The following is a 22635-nucleotide window of genomic DNA, read 5'->3' as shown; positions in this document are numbered from 1 at the left end:
AAACATGAATTCAAATATCAAATAGTCATTTGACTAACTTTTTTTTTTTTTAGGATAGTCATTTTACTATTTAATATCTAGGTTCTTGATTTCTATAAAATGGGTGGGGTTTTTTTTTTTTATGGAAATTGACCAATAGCAACTTTGCTTTCCATATAATTTTCGCTGTTGTTGTAGGATGTTCAATTGTTTCTGTTTCTTCTTATTCATTTTCTTACACATTATAAACCGTTAGTCAACCCGAATATAAACCGTTAGCTCAAACCGTTAGTTAGCCCGAATCCAAACCGTACCAAACCGAAACTAGACCGAAACCGTTATTTTGCTAATAGGCCGTGTTTGGGCTATGTGTTTTTCAGCCAGAACCGTTTAGGCGCAGCCCGAAACCGCTCGAAATTGCACAGTTGACACCCCTACGGGATACCATGTCATAGAAATGTTTTCTTTAGAATCGAGCCTAACGAGTGTTTTTTTTGAGGCCAAGCATGAAATAGATCCTAACAAGTTGCTCGATACCCGTTCCGAAACGATGCCCTAAAACGGTAAAACCACGATCGAAACTGAATGGTTGAGTCGAATATGAAAATTGATAATTAATTAGTCTCCATTTACCGATGGACGCTTCTAGGTATCGCCGAGAGAGCGTGTTGGGGCGGTTCTTTCCCTCCTCGTCTTCCTCCTCCTCTCTCCTTCCCACGCTCATATAAAAACACGTCAGAGACGAAGACACTCAATTTCTCCTGCAACTTTCAAACCATATATGTGAATACACAATTCTGCTGTCCCTCAATTAGCGGAAGAATTTTTATTTATCGATATCTTTATTGACCGTACCTTAATGGAGTCGGCCTCGAGTTCGCTGCAACCACAGATGGAGTCGGGGGAGCCGAAGAACGTCAGCGAAGACGAAATTTTGCTTTCCAGAGCACAGAAATTGATATCAAAGATTACATCATCTCAGGAAAACCCTAACCCCAAGGTCCTCCATGCATTGGCTTCAATCCTCGAGACTCAAGAGTCCAGGTTTGTGTGCTCTCTCTTATCTTTGCCTTTTCTTTTGTTGGGTACACTTCATCTTGCTTTTTCCCCCCCTCCAGGTTCGGCTTCTGTGATTGCTTTAATGGGTTCCGGGTTCTCTTTTTACTTCCTTCGTGCTGGGGGGTGGTTTGAATTTTGGGGAGCGAAGGAACGTAGGAGATTCTGGCCTAGATGATGGGGTTGGTTTGGGCGTTTAGGAGATTAGGCTTGAGTAGCTCAGGGCTTTTCTGGGAACTGGATATTTATGGAACCGAGTTCTGATTGCATCGAATTTGAGTTGTCGGGAATCATAAGAAATGGGAGGCAAAACAAAGCTTGAGTGCTGGTTATTGGTTGTCAACTTCTTTTATGCGTTGGTGCTTTCAGTCTTTCAAATAATGTATTGTCTTCAGATATAATGTGGTTGCTTTTCTTCACTACTTTAATGGGTGTCTCGGAATTTCTTTCTGTTCATTTTTTAAGCCTTCAATATCTGCCTTATCTATCTATTTCTGTGCTCTTTTCCTTTGATTTTGCTACTGTCACTCAAGTGGAGGCTTGTTATTACCTATTCCGCTATTTTGAAAATTTAAGCAGCCCGACTTTCTTCTAGTCAATCTCTTGGGGACGCGTTTAAATTTGTTTTGGTTTATTTACGTGAAAGATGCTTCATATAATTAGTGCACACTTTCTTTTTCCATAAGCATTGTTTAGGAACCAGGTCGACATTTCGGCCATTGGATGGCCCTCAATAATTAAGTGATCCTGCTATAATATTGACCAGCTTGTGGACTATCTATATATGATGCTCATGCATGATTCATGTTCTAAGTTGTGCTTTGCCATTTGTCTTTCACACGTTTGATCTCCTTAAGGACGTGAAGACTACTGGTTCATTCTGAGAATACTGTACACTTCTTAACTGTTTGCCTTCTTTATTATAAATTAATCCTGGGATACTGGCTTTGAATTCCAAACAGGCCCTTTTCTTGCACTGCTACCATTTTTTTCATTCGTCAAAGCACTCCTTGCTCCCAAGCCCAGTCATCAACATGGTTCGAAAGCTTGTGTCTCAGTGGTATCTACTTTTTGAGGACTCCAAGATGAGATGGGATATAAGTTAAGAACCCTAAGGTCTATTGAATCCAACCACGGGCCAAATTAAAGCATTTTATGGCCCAGTTGACTCATTTGGACTCTTAACTGCGTCAGTTGCCTTCTAATATGCTAGAGAGTTTGAGAGGTCAAGGATCTTAATTATTTGAAATGTGAGTCAGCATTTGGCTCTGTCGTTGGGATTGAGTATTTCCAATTTTCCCTTGTAGGTTGCATTGTTGCCTATTTATTGTCAATAATGCATTCATCATTTGTACAAAAGTGGGGGTCTCAATCTCAACATATAGTTTGGAATAAGTGAAGTGATTTCTATTTTTAAAAGCATTGTAACATATGTGATGGGAAGGAGCCTGGCCAAGCATTTTGGTAGAGCCAGGAAGATGCTATCCACTAAAGAATGCTGTTTTCTAAAGTTATTGCTCTTATCTTTCTGCCCTGTTGTTGAAGCCAAGCTATCTTAATTTATCCATTCGAAAACGCAGGAATTATTATGACTAGAGATCCCAAATTTCACTGCTTCTTGCTGTGGGGAATGCTGCTATTTTTTGTTTAATTGGTGTGGTTGTTACAATAAGGCTGCAAGTTATTCTGCATTGGATATGGTCATGTTATTCTAGCTGTGTCATACTTGTTTTGTTATGTAGGTTAAAAGGATAAATATTTCAGTTGATTTTGATGAGCGAGAGGCAGAAATTTGGTCGAAACAGATTTAGAACTAGTCAAGAGCTACGAAATTTGGGGTTGGTCAAAGCTGGTCGAAGCTACCAAAACTAGTTGAAAATAGTAGAAACTTGGTTGGTTGAAGTTGGTTGGATTGGTCAAAACTTGGCATTTAGTGGTCAAACTTATTAAGATTTAATCGAGGCTAGTTGAAACCTGTTGAAACTTGGTATTTTTCGGAAACTTCCCTAAGATTTCATCTTAGTTACCTACAAGGCTACAAAACGAAGATACCTTTACCGGAACTGCAGGTTTCAACCGATGTTTGTTACAAATTGAGGATTCCTCGCATGTTCAGGATCACGAATCATGCTTACTTTTCTTGTCCTATGGTCTCTGATTTACCTGCTAGTTCTTTCCTACATAGCAGCTTTGGACTTGACGTCAGCCAAATAGTTGTTGATGGAAACGTTCTGCCTTTATTATACCTGAATTGGAGTCATCCTTGAAACTCCATTGTGAGTCTGTGACAAACCTTCGTTTCTATAATTTAGATACATGGTCTCTTATTTACCTTCTAGGTTATCCCTTTTGCACATAAGGTTATCCCTTTTGCACATAATAGAATATGGACTTAATATCATCCAAATGGTTGTTGTTGGAGAAGTTTTGCTTTATTATACCTGAATTAGCATCATCCCTGGAACTTCATTGTGACTGACATTTGTGTTTATAATTCAGATATGTGGAAGAGTCAGGTCATTCTTCTGTCACTAATGGAAGGGCTTCTCATAGTATCGGAAAGCTAGGGAACTTGGTCCGGGTAACTGATTTTACCTGTAATGACTTGCTTGCTTTCTCTTAATTCCTTACCCGTTGTTGCAACCTTGAACTCTTGTGATTATAGGATTTCATATTATCTTTACTGGCTCATCTGGAGTTTTAGTTACCTGATGACTTAACCCCTTCTCTCCTCTGTATTCCCCTCAGGAGAATGATGATTTCTGTGAGCTGATATCTTCTAAGTTTCTTACGGAAGCTAGATACTCTACCAGCATCCGTGCGGCTTCTGCAAGGCTACTTCTTAGCTGGTCTACAACTTGGATGGTAAAGCTAATTTGACTTGTCTGGTTTTATTTATATGTTCATTGTGAGCCATTGGTGTTCTTTGATTATTTTGACTTATGAGTGAAGTGGATTTTCTGGAAATACCTACAGTATCCTCATGTCTTTGAAGATGCTGTCATAGAGAACATCAAAAGCTGGATGCTGGATGATAATGTCAGGAACTTTGGTGATGAATGTAATGGAAAGGATGACTCAGGAAATTATTCACCCACGAATTATGAAATGTTGAGAACATATGCTACTGGACTTCTTGCTGTATGCTTATCTGGGTCTGTATCCTCCAGCACCTTATCATCTTTTTCACTGGTTTCTGTTCCTTTTTATTCTTTTTGTGATTATTTTTTCCTAATGATAATTTCAGTGGTGGTCAAGTGGTTGAAGATGTGTTAACATCTAGATTGTCAGCCAAGCTCATGCGTTATCTTCGCACGAGGGTTCTTGGGGAAACAAGTACAAGCAAAAAAGATTCAAGTTATCTGACAGAGTATAAGAATATATCTGGTGCTTCTTGCTTAAAAGGTAGAGAAGAAAGTAGGGGTAGGTTCCGGCAGCTATTGGATGGTACTCAATTAGATGCTCCTAGGCTAGTGGATGAGGGATTTTTAGATGATCAGAGTGTTGAGAGGGATCATGATAAAGCCATCGGTGTTAGACAAGCACATGGTGAGGAGTGTTGGGATGATGATGGAGAATCACTAAAATCCATAGAATATGCAAATGATTTACCTGACGGGGTTGACGTGTTTGACGTTGATGAAGATGATGTTGAAGCACTTGAGGGAAAAAGGCAAATCCGTGATTTGCGTGATGGGAAAGCCAAATTTAGTGATAGATATAGTACAAGTAGATCCATGAGAGAGGAGGAGTATGAGGAAAATATCAGAGATGATTCTTCAAGGCGCCGAACAAGCCGTGGATGGGCAAGGATTAGAGGAAAGGGAAGGGCTACTGAAGTAGCTATAGACAATGACAGACTGTTGACCTCTCCAGGATCTGGAATACGATTAGGAGGAAGCCGGGAGAGGAATCATTTACGATACCAAGATGCAAAAAGAGTTTCCGATGCCAAAAAGTATTCAGGCCAGATTGATGCTGATGGATATGGTACAGCAAGAGAAGATAATGATGATTGTTTCCAAGATTGCAAAGTTGGCACTAGGGATATCTCTGATCTGGTAAAGAAAGCAGTTAGAGGTGCTGAGGCCGAAGCCAGAGCAGCCAATGCGCTTGCAGAGGCAATTGAGGCAGCTGGTGATGCTGCGGCTGAACTTGTGAAGAGTGCTGCTTTAGAGGTGGGTATTGACCCTTTCTCCCCTCCTGCTTTCTGTGTTTTGTTATTTTTACTGTTTCATTATATAAGTACATTACTTCTATCCATTCCTTATGTAGGAATTTAACAGTACAAATGATGAAGAAGCTGCAGTTTTAGCTGCTTCAAAGGCAGCATCCAGTGTTATTGATGCTGCTAATGCAACTGAGGTATCTAGGTAAGTGGAGCATTCTCTTGTATTTTCCTTGTTATACCTTTATGGTGGCTATACTGCTACATATACTTGGTTGTTTAACAGGAGCTCAGATAATCTCCACGAGGATTCAATTGATTTGAAGGCCACAGAACCAGAAAGAGACGAGGATCTAGAAGGATCATTTGTATTGGATAATTTCTCTCTTGCACAGCTGAAAGAAAAATATTGTATTCAATGTCTTGAGATACTTGGTGAATATGTTGAAGTCCTGGGCCCTGTTCTTCATGAAAAGGGAGTTGATGTCTGCCTTGCATTACTTCAAAGGAGTTCCAAAAGTAGAGACACACCACATGCTGCAATGCTGCCTGATGTGCTGAAGCTGATATGTGCTTTAGCCGCTCACCGTAAATTTGCTGCATTATTGGTTGACCGTGGTGGCTTGCAAAAACTTCTTGCAGTCCCAAGAATTACTCAGACTTTATTTGGCCTTTCATCCTGCTTATGTACTTTTGGTTCTCTTCAGGCAAATGCACATACATGATTCTTAAGAGTTGCCTTTTTACTTAGTTTATATTTTTTGCAATCCTTATTTTTTTGACCCAAACGTTCTTCTTATGGAATATTCTTTCAGGGAATTATGGAACGTGTATGTGCTCTTCCCCCAGATATTGTCTGCCAAGTGGTTGAGCTAGCTCTCCAGCTTCTTGAGTGTCCACAGGATCAGGCTAGGAAAAATGCTGCTGTTTTTTTTGCCACATCATTTATCTTTAGAGCAGTTGTGGACTCTTTTGATGCACAGGATGGCTTGCAAAAATTTCTGAACCTCTTACACATTGCTGCCTCAGTGAGATCAGGAGGGAATTCTGGGACACTTGCTTTGTCTAATCTGGGGTCTCTTCAAAATGATCGGTTGCCTACAGAGGTGCTGACTGCATCTGAGAAGCAGATAGCTTATCACACATGTGTTGCACTTCGGCAATATTTTAGGGCTCACCTTCTCTTGCTTGTGGATTCCATTCGTCCTAATAAAAGTCGAAATATTGCCCGTCATATTCCAAGTTCTAGGGCTGCCTACAAACCACTTGACATCAGCAATGAAGCCATGGATGTAATATTTCTGCAAATACAGCGGGATCGGAAGCTTGGTCCTGTATTTGTAAGAGCTTATTGGTCTTCAGTGGAGAAGTTCTTAGACTCCAATGGGCATATCATTATGTTAGAATTATGTCAGGTATGTGGCTACCAATACTTATATTCTTGCTTTCATTTGTTTCTTGCTCATTGCCTGCTTATCATTGTTCGTTAACTGATCAAGTTATTTACCTAGGCCCCAACTGTTGAGCGTTACTTGCATGACTTGGCTCAGTATGCATTGGGTGTTCTTCAAATTGTTACATTGGTGCCTAATGGCCGTAAACGAATTGTAAATGCCACATTGAGCAATCAGCGTGTTGGTATGGCAGTTATTTTGGATGCAGCAAATGGTGCCGGCTATGTGGATCCAGAGGTAATGAACTTTGGTGTCGTTATTTTTTATAGAGCTTGAATGCTGCAAAAAAGAATTTGAAGCTGGTTTTATGGGATTACATTCTATTTGGAATTAATTTATTTTGTTTTAGCAGGTTACTCAGCCAGCACTCAATGTGTTGGTTAATCTTGTCTGTCCCCCTCCTTCAATCAGTAACAAACCGGTTGTGCTTGCTCAAGGTCAGCAACTTAATTTACTTCAAATCTCAAATGGTTCTACTGTGGAGAATAGAGAAAGACACGCTGAGAGAAGTATCTTAGACAGAAATGTTTCTTTGGTCATTCAAAATGAGTCCAGGGAGCGAAATGGAGAATCTGCTATTGCAGAACGTAGCAATTCAACAGTACTTGGTATGCCAGCTCTCAGTAGTATTTCACAAGCGGCTGTTGCTAATGTCACTTCTGGGGTGGTGGGAGATCGTAGGATATCTTTAGGTCCTGGACCAGGTTGTGCTGGCGTTGCTACAAACTTGGAACAAGGCTATCGTCAGGCACGGGAGGTTGTTCGAGCCAACAATGGAATAAAGGTGCTTTTGCATCTTCTCCACCCGCGTATACTGACTCCTCTTGGTGCTCTTGATTGTATACGGGCTCTTGCATGCCGAGTCCTCCTTGGTTTGGCCAGAGATGAATCAATTGCACATATTTTGACAAAGCTTCAGGTGAGTGGTGGTCCAGTATCAAAACTCCTGCCTTCTTTTACAGTTCTTATAATTGGATGACTACAGTTTTTTGGATGATGACACTGGATTGGGATTGGCGAAAGGAGAGTTGAGCTTCTGTACTCTATTGTAAGGTGTTGGTCCTTGCCAACTAACCTTCTCCCTTGCAACCGTGGTCGGCTTTCCTGGATGGAAGTAGAAATTATTAATTTTCACTAAGCGCATGAAGTCATTTGGATTTGAACTTTCTGCTTTTTGCACTGGTTGAGATAGGAGAAAAGTTAGTGATAAGAAGTGCCACTCTTCTAAATTGGCTGCTGTTGCAGTTGTGAACATAACTTTTTTTAACATGTTACTGCTCTAGTCTTTAAAGTTATTTGACTAAAAGTTCACCATATGCAATATGGAGACTGCACCTTGCCAATCTTGATATAATGTTCATAATTTTTTGTTGTCTTCTTTTCCCATTTTAATTTCACTAAACTAGTGTTTCATAAAAAGGCTGGGAGGGGGATCTTTCTGCTCTGCTTTGCTATTTCCAGTTCTTTGTTGAGGATAGGGTGTTTTGGGTTCTTTTTTTTGGGGGTGGGTGGGTGATGGCTTTGTTTGTATGTTGCAGGCTTGCAGTTTGGGTGGTGAGCGTGTGGAGCATGGTGTTTTGAAATACTTCAGATATGTCTTTGATTTGTTTCTTTGAAATGATGTTTTAGGTGGGAAAAAAACTTTCAGAGCTAATCCGAGATTCGGGCAATCAGACTCCTGGTTTGGAGCAGGGCAGGTGGCATGCTGAACTTGTGCAAGTGGCAATAGAATTGATTGGGGTAAGTATCAGTAGGCCCTACATTCAAATTTCAATTTGCTTTTGAGTGTGTTCAAGTGGCGAGATTGGGTAAGCAGCATCACTAGGGCTTATATTTAGATTTCCAATTTCCATGTGGTTGGGTGCACTCCAGAATATGGAATAAGGAGCACTTACATACCAATAGTAGTTTCTATGCCGAACTGTCCTTGGCCTCGCCTGTATCAGCGTACCACATTGCTCAAATAGTTAGACGACCAAGAGGAGCTTGTCTATGTATATGTATGGCATTTGATGACAGCTCTAATTTGTGCTAATTTCTATTGAGTTTTATGAATTATTTGCCATTTTATAGTGTAGCTTTTCCTAATAGATAGCTAATTAACAATTATTTGAAGGAGAATGTGCCTCACATCCCTTGGGGGTGTGTGGTGTGCCTTGTGGCTCAGATCCTGGATGCATTTTTGCATTGGGTACACCTCACAGCCTTAATCAACTCTGCCACTAGTTGTGCACTCTATTTTGGTTGAAACTAGAAGTAGATAATCCAATAGATAGCGCATTCAACTGTGGTGGATTTGGAGACTGCACATATATACAATCTAAGGATGCTCCAATGTATCAGGCAGCAGCATTAGAACAGTGGTTTAAGAGATGTCTTAGAGTCAGAGGCATCGGATAGATGCTAGATGTGCTTTGGTGCACTTAGTTATTAAATTTAGTTCTTTTTATAGCATTGTCTACCATAAATAAGCAATAAACAGTAGTATTAGCACTATCTACCAAAAATAGGCAATAAACAATAACATTCAACCAATATCAGGTTATCTCTGTCTTGGTGGCACGCATATTATTCAAATTTTGGCCAAGTGTAATACCTGACCTACAAATAAGTAACAAGTTGCAATTCATGAAGATTTGAAAAAGGAATACTCATGTGATTAAAAATTTAAAATATTCAATCTCTAGTTTAATATTTTGGCTCTTAAATCACTCCTCCTAGGTCATTTTTGAGTATGGATGAGACCAATTAGGTTTTGCAATAAATCCGAGTAGAAAGAAGTTAGTCTATGAAAACTGGGATTTTTGGGGTTTGGTAGCTTATTTATTGACCGTATAGGCCTTGAATCAATCCGTATTGGGTACACAAACATTTTAATGCATCTGTCCTATATAATGTTGTTTTGCCTATCTTGATATGAATTTGGCCTTACTGGTCAATATGAATGAGAGTTGACACCACACTGCTCCATCTATCCAATAGACAGATTCTCTAAATCAGCTGTTCACATGGTAAGGCACAGATGTGCTCATCAAGAGTTTTGACTGTGTGAGAGTGAGAGAGAGAGAGGCCTAGAAATGAACAAATTATGGCTCGACTTTTGCAGTTCGTATCTGGTTATGCTGGACATAGCCATATTTAATTATGAGAAAATAATGGTCCATGGTACATTTATGTTTTATACAGATTGTAACAAATTCAGGGCGTGCAAGCACACTTGCAGCCTCAGATGCTGCTGCACCTACTTTGAGGCGTATTGAGAGAGCAGCTATAGCTGCTGCCACTCCTATTACTTACCATTCCAGGTACTTCCACCTCCTTGTTTCACAATTATGTACTAACTTATTCATCTGCTTCTATTCATTCCTTGTGTTGATTTCAGAGAGCTTTTACTCCTTATACATGAGCATCTTCAGGCATCTGGCTTGACCAGTGCTGCCGCTTCACTGCTAAAAGAGGCTAAGTTGGCACCTTTGCGATCCTCGACTGCTCCCCCTCCACTCCTACACCAAATCAATATTCAAGAAACCCCAACCGCTCAAATTCAGTGGCCATCTGGTCGCACTACTGGATTTGTCTTAGATGCATCAAAGCCAACTGTACGAGATGAGGATTCGAGCCTAAAGACTGATTCAGTTGTGCCTTCTATAAAGAAGAAGCCACTAGTTTTCTCTCGAAGCATCAGCTTTCAGTCTAGAAACCAGCCTTTGCCAAATCCATTATCAACCAGCAAGAGTTCTGATTCTTCAAAATATGGGTCTGCAGCTTCTGAGGTATCAGATGCTTCAGCAGTGTCTGCTCCGAAGCCTTGTGAAGATACAGAACTCCAGTTTAAGACATCAAAAGTTTTACCAGCAAAACGAAAACTAACAGACTTGAGGGATAGTGAATTTGCTTCACAAGGAAAGCGCAAGACAACCAGCGAGCATGTGTTCCAGTCTCCAGTATGCCAGACCTCCAGTACTGTCCATACAAGCAGTCAACCGATGGATTCAATTGGGCTTTCTGTTACACCAAGTTCTAGCCAGCTTGATCAGTTTGGATGCTTAACTGCAAGTGGAAATGTCGGCGATAATTTGGATAATAGTCAACCCAATGGTAGTACCTTGTTGGGCCTCATGACTCCATCTTCCTCCCCTCCCAGTCTGCTTGCTGACTCAGTTCTTGGTACCACAGAACGGGTGACTCTAGACCATATTGTGGTGCAGTATCTAAAGCACCAGCATCGCCAATGTCCTGCTCCAATAACCACTCTACCTCCGCTCTCGCTTCTATACCCACATATATGTCCAGAGTCAAGAAGAAATGTTGATGCACCTGCAAATGTGACAGCTAGGCTGAGTACACGTGAGTTCCGGAACCACTATGGTGGTATCCATGGAAATCATCTGGATCGTCAGTTTGTTTACAGCAGATTCAGGCCATGGCGTACTTGCAGGGATGATTCCACCCTCCTGACATGCATTACTTTTCTTGGGGACTCCTCCCAAATTGCGACTGGTGGCCATTCTGGTGAACTCAAGATTTTTGACTCAAACAGCGGCAATGTTCTCGAGAGCTGCACAAGCCACCAGTCAGCAGTTTCACATGTCCAGTCAACCCTATGCGGGGATAGCCAACTGATTCTCTCTTCTGGATCACATGAAGTGCGATTATGGGATGCATCTTCAGTTTCAGCAGGGCCTATGCATTCATCTGAAGGGTGCAAGTTGGCACGGTTCAGCAATTCAGGGACAAAATTTGCAGCAATATCATCAGAATCAAGCAGGCGTGAAGTTCTCTTGTATGACATCCAGACCTTCAATTTGGAGTTCAAGCTTTCTGATCCCTCTACAATTTCTTCAGCCCCAGGCAGAGGGCATGCACAGTCTCTCGTACATTTTAGCCCGTCAGACACAATGCTACTTTGGAATGGAGTCTTATGGGATCGGCGAAGTTCTGGACCTGTTCATCGTTTTGACCAGTTCACTGATTATGGGGGTGGCGGATTTCACCCTGCTGGAAACGAGGTATGCATAAAGCTAGTCATTCTAAATGTCTTTTGTTGTTTGAGTTTTGGATTTTAAATTGCAGCTCTGGTCTGGGTTCCTTATTGAAGTTGAATACATTCTTGCATCTAAACATCTGTTACGTCTCTTGATTCTGACTTGATATCCGTGTAATGGAACCAACCCAGCACCTGTTGGTTTGGTAGTTCCTTAAACTGTCTTTCCTTAGTTGTGGGGTCTATTGTTGCTAACTGGAGACCACATTCAGGTAATTATAAACTCCGAAGTCTGGGATCTCCGAAAGTTCAAGCTTCTACGCAGTGTACCTTCTTTGGACCAGACAGTTATAACATTCAATGCGCGCGGAGATGTAATCTATGCAATCCTCCGGAGGAATCTTGAGGACATAACATCAGCAGTAAACACCCGGCGTGCGAGGCACCCTCTTTTCTCAGCATTTCGGACTTTGGATGCTGTCAACTACTCAGACATAGCCAGAGTCCCTGTTGATCGTTGTGTCCTTGATTTTTCAACAGAACCAACTGATTCTTTTGTCGGTTTGGTATTGATGGATGACCATGACGAGATGTTTGCATCTGCGAGGCTCTATGAGATAGGCCGTAGGCGGCCAACTGATGACGATTCTGACCCTGATGATGCTGAAACTGAGGAAGAAGACGATGATGTTGATGACGACGACTCAGGTGCTGATGAGGAGCCGACATCAGGAACTGACCTGGATGCTGGCATGGATAGTGATGCTGATGATATGAGCAATGATGATGAAGATGATGATGGAACTGTAGATGAGATAGATGAGGATGATGATGGGGATTTTGTCATTGATGATTTGGATTTTGATGCTGATACAGGAATTCTTGATATTATAAGTGACGAAGAAGATAGCGAGGTGGTTGGATCTTTCAGTAGTGGGGAAGAAGGGGATATGGCCAACGGGTTTTTGGGTTCTAATTGTCATAAAATCTGTTAATGAACGATCCAGGTGGTCTTGCAACTAAAATGTAATTATTGAGTTGCAATATTAAAGGTTTTCCGGGAGGAGATTTTCCCAGATTCGAGAGGTGAGAAGGCGGTGAGAAGGCGATGGGGATGCAAGAACTGATGTCCCTGTTCTTTTTTTGACCCTCTAGTAATAAAGGCTTCTTCATTCATGTTCTTTGTATCTGTTGAGTGCCCATTTTAGTTGTTGTGTTGGAGTTGCAGTACTACTACATACTTGATCTCGTCTTGAAATCTAGGTAACCACATCAGAGTCCATGCAGCATTGAATACGGGTGAAGTTATTTGGATAATTTCGCAGCAAGCCTAGTTAGTAGGAATACTCTTGCAAGGCTGCAACCAAGGTGGCAGCATTCTTGTTCCCCAAATACCCAAAACCCTGGTCTGCAACTTAATAAATTTTAAGGATTTTCATACACTTTGATCGATCAGGAAGAGAACCATGGAGATGGTTTTCAGGCCGTTAATTGAGAAGATTTAGTTTATGGCTTTGCACGAAGCTGATGTAGACTTATGTGGTGGCCCACATTTCATTAGCTCAGTACTAGTAGTATAACGGTTAACTTTGTTTTTTTTTCAGTAACTAAGCACGAAGGCTAAACGAGCTCATCAGCTCAGGAGGAAGTACCAGGGAATGGACTATGTTAACAAACTACCCGTTGGCAGAATAACCGTGCATACCTCATAGATATCAGATACATTTCTATTTTTTTCTCTAAACATAACACACTTAGGAATTAGAATCTCCATTTCATCACTTCTCGTCAACTCCAATCCTCTCTCTCACTCTCTATCTCCCCTCTAGCTTATTTTTTGCTTTTGAAGTCTTCAACAGTATTCTTCTTGTCAGGCTGCCCGTGATTTCTCATTTATATCTACACTTTTCAAATCACTGTACATGACTATAAAACAAAAGGTTATGATTTTATACACAACTTGCACAATGGAGAAGTTCAAATATCTTAAATAGCCCCAGTACCCTCTTCTGCAAGCACAACCACATTTAGTTACCGGGAGGTTCTGACTCAATTTGAACAACTTGCAGAACTTCTCAGGAAGTCTTCTTGTCTAGTGTTCGTCCAAGAGGTTCGTGACTGAAAAGACGTAATACCCACACCCTATAGCATTCGACCAAAAAAAGAACAAAGAAATGTGTCAGGGACGTTCTCAATTCATGATATAGTAAAACCCAATCCTACCAAATCCAATGCATAATCTACTGAATTTCTCCTAATTTAGCTTTAGCCATTTTGAAGCATTGGCAGTTAGGGAATTCGACAAGTCTTTTCACAAGAAAACATTTCCCACAAACTGGAGCCAAAATTCATGTGGCAGAGTGGACAGCAAGTACCAAAAAGTTCTGTTAACACAAACATAGTGAAAATGGAAAATTCTAGAACTAAATGTAATTTGAATTTATGAGAAGCAATCATGAACTAAATCTTGATTCTAGAGAGAAATGATGAGATGCATGTCATATATCCAAAAGTTTAACTGTTGACCATCAGAAAAGGAAACAGAGAATGGCAAACAAATGGATCAAGCATCTCTGGTGGATTTCTTTCCCAAGGTTAAAGTCCTATGACAACTCATGTAATATCTCTAGCATTAGCTTGGTTAGACATTCCCATTGATAATTATGTCCATCACTCTGCATTTTGATCTGGTTCTCTTTTTCGAGCAACTAGACACCTCTGATGTAAATAATTCCAGAGGATTACAGTAGGTTGGACAGGTTTCCAAGTGTAGTAATAATAGCTAGTTCCAGAAAATTTATCAAGCTAGTTAATCTCAGTAAGTACACCGATATGATCAGAGGAACATCATAAACATTAATGTAGGTGTTATTGTTGGGTCATTCTACCAAAACATGGCCAAGTTTATGTGTATGTATATTTTCATGCTCCTATCTCTCAAGTCTCAGCCAGATAGTCTTAATCCTTGAGTACTTCAAAAGTATTACCCAATCAATTTTTTATGTAAAAGACTTTAACTCACAAGTCAGAAAAGCAGATACTCCTGATATATGGAGATGATTTCCAATATTATATCCTTTGTGACCCTAAAATTGAAAAGACATCCATATAGTAAATGAAGGATTGTTCTTCAACCAGGAGAAAGCTCACAATTTACAGAATACAAAGAAAAACCCATTTCATCAGTCCATTTGATCAATGGCCTAGATAAAACGCTCAGAGTACTGGAAAATTATCACATGCTACCTCTAAATTCGCACTCTACCAGACTCATCTTTGTGGTCTATCTTTAACTACACTCACATTTATTAGCAAGACACCAAACTTGACCAAACAAAAATAGGAATAGTTTCAAACAGTAAGATGCTAATAGCTATATTTTAGTTATGTAAGAAATAAATTCTGAAATATTTAAGAAATTAAAAAAAAAACATACACAAGCAAAAATGGTGCGACTGAAATGTATCTTACGATTGAACCAAAAAAAAAATGTATCTTACGATATAGTATCAGCAGCATAAAAAATTGGAAGCCTTCCTAATCCAGCTCCCCTCCATGTACTTCTGTTAGAATTCATTGCTTGGTGAACATCAGAGCCTGTGGCAGTTGCAACAAACTGGAAAATGAAATCAGTCAGCACTACTGAAACAATACCTAGTAAATGGGATAGCACAGATGGAGTTCTGAATAGTTAATTTAAGTTTAACCCAAATGTCCTTTATATTTTACATGCTTTCCTATATATTGCATAAATATTTCTACAACCAAACAACAACACAATTTTTTAACTAAATGAGGCCAGCCAAATGGATTCTTACCACGATCAGAATTCATACATAATACGAGGCCTGTCAAGTTGCTTCTACTTATTTCTGCCTTTTGCTCTCTGAAATGGTTTCTATTTGTTTCTCATTCACTTCCATAATGCATCTTATCCACTTTTCCTGCATTTCTTTTAAGAATTTTTAACAACTCACTTTTGCTTTGTTTCTCATTCTCGGTTCCATCTTACTAAGTACACATTCAACTTCTTTAGAAAGGGTGAACCCGGTGCCAAAAGTTTCCGCACAAGCAGAGTCCTGGGGAAGGGGGGGGGGGAATTTTTCGATGCAGTCTTACCCCCAACAATTTTTGCTAGGAGGCTGTTTCGATGCCTTGACCTCAGGGCTACAACTGTGGTCTACACTCAACTTTTTAGCACGAAGTCTGGAGTACTTCAATAAAATATCTTATTTCATCAGTTTAGTTAGGGTTCTATAAAGATTGAAGTACTTTATTGAAGTCAAGAAAGAAATTCGGTATTTCAGTGATCTAAACACCGGTAGGAGTGATAGACAGGTTACTTTTATTGGGGAAAGAGAGTCTTAAGGTTGGGAAGATATCCACAATGGAACTTCTAGCAGGGAAGATGACTTAGGTGGTTTGCTGTCTATATGGAAGATAGCTGACCCATTTGGTTGGATATGGCGTGTGTGGTAATGTTGTTGTTGTTTTGTCTATATGGAGGGTCATTGCTAAATCTAATGCATAAAATGATCTTCAAGGATTACAGTTCCATGTTGGTATACTTCCTTTATTTGTTGTTTTAAATTTTTTCAGATGGCCTATCATTTCTCATTTTACTGATTAACCAAATTAACTTCAATGCCAACTGATCAGATAATCAAAGAATCAACTAGCTCTGAAACAGTTGTCTAAGGCTCTTTTTGCTATCATTTTTCATTCTCATTTTCAGCCAATTTCTCTCTCTCTCTCTCTCTTTTTGCGTGTATTTGGATTTTATCTTCAAATTTATTTTTGACTAAGAATATAAAAAACTCCAGAATCCGTAACAGACTGCAGCATATATGCTAATATGGATTCTATGCTAAAAATTCAATTTGGTCATTTCTGCAGTAGTTTTAATGAGCATGTGTTCACATGGCCCAATAATAAGGGAGAAACAGATATTTCAGTCACATGAGAATGAAAAGAGAATGCATGCCCTTATAACTTGTTTACGTTTTTCAGTAGGGATACCCTGGTGTTGATACTTCGAAAGTCAAGCATGATGCTTTAAACAATACACATGACAGGCTCAAAATGAACATAAGGTACTTGCTATAATGTAAACCATCAAGCTGCTTACATACATTATGACAGGCACTTCCCAGATACGAATATCTAAGTGATCCTTAATAACATAACTGAACTATGTCACTGAAGAATCCTCCCAATCTTTTTAAAATATGAGCATACCAAACAAAATGAAGTCAAAGGAGAAAATCCCTGGGGGTTGGGGAGGAGGTTAATGAAACTCTATGATGAGAAAATCAAAGAATTTTTGGAAGTACCAGTGGAAATAGGGTAGCCATTACGCCGTAACTCACAAGAGGAGAAAAGAAGAAAATAGCCAAGACACAAGGACCTCCTAGAAAAAAATAAAAAATCAATAAATACAATTACAACAGGTTAGAAACTTGAGACCTAAAACAGACGAGGATTGAGAAAAGATCACAGACGAATAGCATAATAAAATTATTGAGTGTTCTCTTCAACAATCTTTAGAAGAAAAGACAAAGGTAAAAATGAGATTAACAAATATTACAAGTATATTTACTTCTTTAAGCAATAGTGCATACAATTTTTGCATGAAATTTAAATGAAAAAAAGAAAGAGAGAACGAGTTTCACGTATATTTACTTTTTTAAGCAATAATGCATAAAATTTTTGCATTAAAGCATCCACTGCAGTAACTGCATAACTTTAATTCTGGAAGGAACAAATTTTTAAATAATGTTTGAAGCTTTATACTTCACTGACTAATATCATTACCAAAACCTGCGAAGAAGGCCCAGTTTGATTCAAAGAAGTCAAGCCTTTTGTCTAGACCCACCTCGGCAAGATTCCATTTGTACCTAATAAGTTGAGAAATACAGTGAGTCTTGGTCAAGAACCCAAGAGAATAATAAACGCTACTCATGAAACTACATAAGTAAATGCTGCACATACTCAAAGCTGTAGTAGGAATACATCCAAGAAAGAAGAATGAAATTGAGCAGCTTCCCAATGTAGGGTACAAACCCAATAGCAAAAACCTGCATTGTAAATCCCCACAAACTTTCAAATTTATCATTCAATATAACAAATCACCAATAGAGAATAATTCATTGCACATGTTAAACATGCCTACTGAATAATCTGAACCTAGAAAATGAAAAAATGAAGGATGCTCACTACCAACAACAAAGAAAGTGCACCTCAAGGAAGAAGATGTTCAAGAGGATGAGTGAATAAATCTGTTCCCCGATTCCAATTATCACCCTATTTAGACATAACAAAACATAAAAAATTACTTTACTAATACAAATTCTTTAGTGGAAATGTTTGCAGGTGATGAAGCAGTAGCGGCATTGTCAGGGAATAATTAATCAGCTTGAAGTTTGTACCCTTCAAGGCCAGGAGGCTTTTCAATATGTGTGGAAGTTCGTGAGTTTGTTGACTCCTCCTTGATTGATGTTTCCACTGTAGTTGATCCATCTTTATCCATTGTGACGAAAGCATACTTAGCAATGTCATTGTACCTAGATTACAACTCTTGTTTAGAGAAGCATCTCAAGATAAGTAGAGCATAGCCTCAACAAAGTTGCAAGTTGTACCTTAATTCCATCCTAGGCTAAAATAATTTGAGAATGACAAGAAAATATACATATATATATAAATCCATGTACTGCCATGAGGCAGGTTGTGAAGTGTGTTAAACATCATCACATTTTTTTCCCAAAACCAAATGAGGAATTACGACCAAAATAAGAGAGGTGTGGAGAAAACCTGTGCAGAATACCAAAACATTTTGACCAATAAGTAGAATACCTCAAACTCTAGGCCAAATAGAATCCATAAAACCCTATCTAGTTTGGATAGATATGTTGTATCATGTTAACTCTAAAATTAAATAATAGGTTTGGATTAAACCAGGATGAATTGTTTGACCCTGACACCACACTTCCAGAACCTGATTATCCATATAACGAACCGGTGAAATGAGTGAAGAAGTGTGGTCATAGCAAATACAACCTAGTTTTATCCCACACTTTAGCTGCAAGAAATAAGGAGCTTCATGCTAAAGACAAGTTGTAAAAAAATAGCAATATGTCCACCAAATTCCCCAATAGAAAAATATCACATTTCAAGGAAGAATACTACTTAAAAACAAAAACTCTTTGAAGCTCTTAACCATGAAAATGATAGGCTATAAGGAGCAGAAAAATACCACAAAATGCTTAGTACAAAGCTGAAAACATACAGTGGATAAAACCAAAATATCTGCAAGGGAAACACCAAAATGAAATACTCAGAGCAACCTGGATTGTTAATAACAATAAAAATATGAGCAATATCCACAATGAAATAAAGACTTGTAGTGCAGATAAGAAATATTTTCAGGAAAGAGGGCAAAAATATAATTGGGCTCACTGGGCACCACTACATTTAGCCAAAACATACGATGAATCATAAGTTGACTTCCGCATCTAGTCGCAAGAAATGTTCAATCTGGTTTTACCAAAGAAAACCTGGTAGCAAAGGCTTTTAGTTTCAACAATGAATCTCCACATGGCACTACTAAGGTTGGAGTACCAATAATGGAAATAAGTAGCAAAGGCTTTGAACCACAGAAATGAGCCCAAAATGTATATAAAATATTATGGCGAATGCTTTACCCTGAAGTCTTTATGCTATAACTGCCAAGCGAGTACAGTGTACTCAAGAGCAATAATCATTTGTTGTATCAATATCCAGCCAGGATGTAGAATTACCAATAGGACACAGCATGTGTACCATGTCTGGGGTTAAACCATGAACATCTATAAGGAAATCAATTGCAAAAGAAAAAGCTTACTTGCACAGAAAATCTGCATACTCACATAGAAAAGCTGAACAATTCCTGAGCGTAAGAAGGAATGAAATTTTACAGCACCAGTGAAGGAACATTGATTGCCTGAACCAGAATTTAGCCATTCATTTGGTAATATCCATCCTAGAGTTGGGATGACAACCGAATTTACAATAAAGAGGCTGCAACAGTGAAAAGATTCATAAATTTTAATAATGTCAACTACAGATGTTTCCAAGCTGAAATGAGACACTATGACATGCAAGAAATTCTTAACATTAATTGGACAATGGCCCAATAATATAAACCAACATTTTCACCAGTTAAAATTGGGAAACGAAAAAAAAAGAAAAAAAAAGACTAAAAGCAAAAAAGAAACTAAAGAACGGGTAAATAGAAAGGCAAAAACAGAAACTAAAGAAAGGATAAATAGAAGCAAAGTAGTCAAGCGGGGAATTCAGCACCATTACAAAGCGCAAGTTAATAAAGATAAAATGAATCCAAAAAGAAAATAAAATGAAAAGTTCAAGCAAAATCGGCTGGAACACCCGGCTGTGGACAACCGGAATCTGAGCCACACTTGTAAAACTCGGACCCCAATCTTGAACGACCCGGATGAGCCCGCGATCATCAAGACGGATTGCTGTCCTATTAGTTTCGCTAAAATCACGAGGATAACGTAACACGATCCCATCTTCACCCTGGCGTTAAATTGACAGTAAAAAATTGCAGGGAATTCTTTGCACCCAACTGTTAAGAATATTTTAGTCAACATAGAATTAGTTGAACAGTGGTGGAGTGGAATAATTTTTAGGACCTGCAAAACCAGTTGCACAGAAAACGCATTCCCAATATCTAGTCTTAATCATGGAACGCCTTTCTACCGGACAAAAAGAATTCAAGTCACTAAGAAAAAGATTCTGAAGAGAATTAAGAGAATTACATTGTAAATCAGGACGAATTCAATTTGATAACAAGGAGAAAGAGTAAAGGAGAAAAGTAAAAAAACTGGAACAGAGAAGATGGAAAATCTTGAAAAAAAAGCGCGAGAAGACTACCTTCCTAAGAAAATCAAGCCATTCAAAAGAAAACACTGCCCCATTCTGGTCATGAGCATCTTCGACCTAAAAAAGAACATTAAAGAAAAGAACCAAGCACAATGGTTAGTAAACTAACCCCACGGAATAGAGAGAGAGAATTAGAATTTGAACGTTGAGGTTAAAGGATTGAAGAGAATTAGAGTGAGATTAAAGAAAGAACCTGAAACAGAGTAAGACGACCTTGTGAAGACAACATGCTTCTCTGAAACCATCAATCCAAAGTGACACGGCTTGCTTGACCTTTGGTATCAGAGAATCCATCTTGAGTTTGAGTGCCATCACAATTTACCAGAAGAGCAGAAGGATTTGCGTTTTCGTCTAGTTGAGGATTGATGACTTCTATTGGGTTTACAAATAGAAGTATCCAAACAGACGATACCGGTCTTTTTGAGTAAAATATTCAGACGCCAAAGATATGCTATCGCAACGCGCTTTGGTCAGTCGCCTTTTTTTTTTTTTTTTTTTTGCATAGTGCTTCCTGCCGTCCTATGTTTAAGGGTAGGGGTGTCAATTTTCAACCCGAACCGTTGAAACCGGCCCGAACCGACCTGTTATAGCCCAGCCCGTGTGCGGCCCGTTAGCCCGTTAGTCTTTTACATAAATAAAATAACATATTAAATGTAAGTAATTTTTTTTGGTATTGTTTAAATGTAATTAAGATCCATGAATTTCAGTGTTTGAGACGTTGAGACTTGAGTTTGAGTAGTTGAGTGTTAACAGGTAAGTTTTAAGTTTAACTTTAATTTTCAAATTTCATTTAGTTTTATTATTTTAAAATTTAAAAGTCTTAACGAACCCTTAAGTCTTAATCTTAATCGTTAACGTTGATTTTCACATTTGTGAAATCAAGCATCCGGGTTTCAAATTTCATTTTCACCGTTTCATGCTAATGCTATCACTTATCGTTGGATCTACTTGGAGTCTTCATTCTCTATCTTTTGTAGTTTTGTGTGTGAGAAATTAGGATTTGGAGTTGAGGAAAAAATAAAAATAAATTTCAGTATTGATTTGTTATTTAGTCCGATTAAATCATTTTACCTTTACCCTATTCGTAATTCTCTATTTCAGTTTTTCGTTTTATCCTTCACACAATATCAAATTCTATCAATTGGTCGATCACAATTTCATTAGAATTTTAATGAACTAATAACAAAAGTGGCATAAGTTCATATATACCAAACATTGTTTAAATTGAGGGATATAAATTGTAATTTTATGATTAAATCATTTTACCTTTACCCTATTCGTAATTCTCTATTTCAATTTCGTTTTATCCTTCACATAATATCAAATTCTATCAATTGGTCGATCACAATTTCATTAGAATTTTAATGAACTAATAACAAAAGTGGCATAAGTTCATATATACCAAAGCTTTCGGACTAGATACCGTGTTTAAACCTTTTTTCCGCACCAATTTAATACGTGAACCGTTTTTATAAATAGCTGATACCATACCATATAAATTTAAACGTACTGCAATTACGGTATTTAAAGTTGATACCATACCAAAACCGTGCCGAATGACACCCTTACCTATGTTGTGGTAGAGGAGGATTTCACTCTCTTCTTCCTTTTTTTTCTTCTTTTTCTTCTCCTCTTTCTCTTTTTTCCTTCTTCCATTCCTTTTTCTTTTACTTCTTCTTTGTTTGTCTATGTGTGTGTTTTCTTTACGAGTAGAATTTGCTCGTTAGATATATGGAATTTAAATATTAAATAGAAGCAATGGTTTTACTATGGTTGTACCAATTATGGGTTTGACCATCAAACCGATATCGACCATTTGGCTTGAGACAACTAGTTCCGACTCTTTTAAGGAGTCAACCAGCTACATTCCGGTATGCACTTTCTGGGAAGATGATTTGTCTTCTCAATTACCCTCTTGGGTTGCCACGTGGAGGATTTGACATATCGGCATAGGCACATAATGAATGTCTCAGATGTCATTTCTCGGCAAAGTTGACGAGTCCGGGGGATACAGGCAATTTCTATCTGCACGTGTGTCAAAATACTCAAAACAT

General features: G+C 38.7%; 2 protein-coding genes across 5 annotated transcripts; one reads left to right on the top strand and one right to left on the bottom strand.

The window, feature by feature from the left end:
• Window positions 1–586: 586 nt before the first annotated feature.
• Window positions 587–12782, top strand: LOC149021304 (DDB1- and CUL4-associated factor homolog 1-like). Of its 2 annotated transcripts, XM_089149557.1 has the most exons (14): window positions 587–1023; window positions 3535–3616; window positions 3784–3900; window positions 4012–4190; window positions 4283–5213; window positions 5311–5408; window positions 5490–5910; window positions 6019–6618; window positions 6715–6894; window positions 7010–7576; window positions 8287–8397; window positions 9844–9962; window positions 10040–11666; window positions 11914–12782. In XM_089149557.1, exons 1-14 carry the CDS (start codon window positions 839–841, stop codon window positions 12634–12636), a joined length of 5940 nt encoding a protein of 1979 aa, XP_089005683.1. In that variant the 5' UTR covers window positions 587–838; the 3' UTR covers window positions 12637–12782. The 2 variants fall into 2 exon arrangements, with proteins under 2 accessions (XP_089005683.1, XP_089005684.1); XM_089149558.1 differs by lacking the exon at window positions 587–1023 and having other exon boundaries at window positions 3568–3632.
• Window positions 12783–13151: 369 nt separating this feature from the next.
• Window positions 13152–21045, bottom strand: LOC149021303 (protein EI24 homolog). Of its 3 annotated transcripts, none has more exons than XR_016172320.1 (11): window positions 20775–21045; window positions 20573–20638; window positions 19546–19696; window positions 18894–18946; window positions 18070–18204; window positions 17881–17944; window positions 17633–17718; window positions 17456–17538; window positions 16975–17051; window positions 15142–15238; window positions 13152–13783 (listed from the first exon to the last, which is right to left on the bottom strand). XR_016172320.1 is itself a non-coding variant. In XM_089149559.1 (11 exons), exons 1-11 carry the CDS (start codon window positions 20891–20893, stop codon window positions 13717–13719), a joined length of 1017 nt encoding a protein of 338 aa, XP_089005685.1. In that variant the 5' UTR covers window positions 20894–21045; the 3' UTR covers window positions 13152–13716. The 3 variants fall into 3 exon arrangements, 2 of the variants coding, with proteins under 2 accessions (XP_089005685.1, XP_089005686.1); XM_089149559.1 differs by having other exon boundaries at window positions 15142–15257; XM_089149560.1 differs by having other exon boundaries at window positions 15142–15257; window positions 17462–17538.
• Window positions 21046–22635: the final 1590 nt, after the last annotated feature.

Source organism: Hakea prostrata, chromosome 3 (genome assembly GCF_041222555.1).
Source record: "Hakea prostrata isolate BN-2017 chromosome 3, UWA_Hpros_2, whole genome shotgun sequence".
Taxonomy (NCBI): Eukaryota; Viridiplantae; Streptophyta; class Magnoliopsida; order Proteales; family Proteaceae; genus Hakea; species Hakea prostrata.
This window is presented reverse-complemented; position numbering and strand designations above follow the sequence as displayed.

Bases quoted from the DNA above. Each gene is read 5' to 3' on its own strand.
- LOC149021304 (XM_089149557.1), top strand. From the start codon at position 839: ATGGAGTCGGCCTCGAGTTCGCTGCAACCACAGATGGAGTCGGGGGAG. The intron at 3,901-4,011 runs GTAAAGCTAATT...AAATACCTACAG, and splicing joins GCTGGTCTACAACTTGGATG to TATCCTCATGTCTTTGAAGA. The intron at 4,191-4,282 runs GTCTGTATCCTC...TGATAATTTCAG, and splicing joins CTTGCTGTATGCTTATCTGG to TGGTGGTCAAGTGGTTGAAG.
- LOC149021303 (XM_089149559.1), bottom strand. From the start codon at position 20,893: ATGGCACTCAAACTCAAGATGGATTCTCTGATACCAAAGGTCAAGCAA. The intron at 17,945-18,069 runs GTACAAACTTCA...ATGTCTAAATAG, and splicing joins AAGCCTCCTGGCCTTGAAGG to GGTGATAATTGGAATCGGGG. The intron at 15,258-16,974 runs GTACTTCCAAAA...TTCATTTTCCAG, and splicing joins TGGCTACCCTATTTCCACTG to TTTGTTGCAACTGCCACAGG.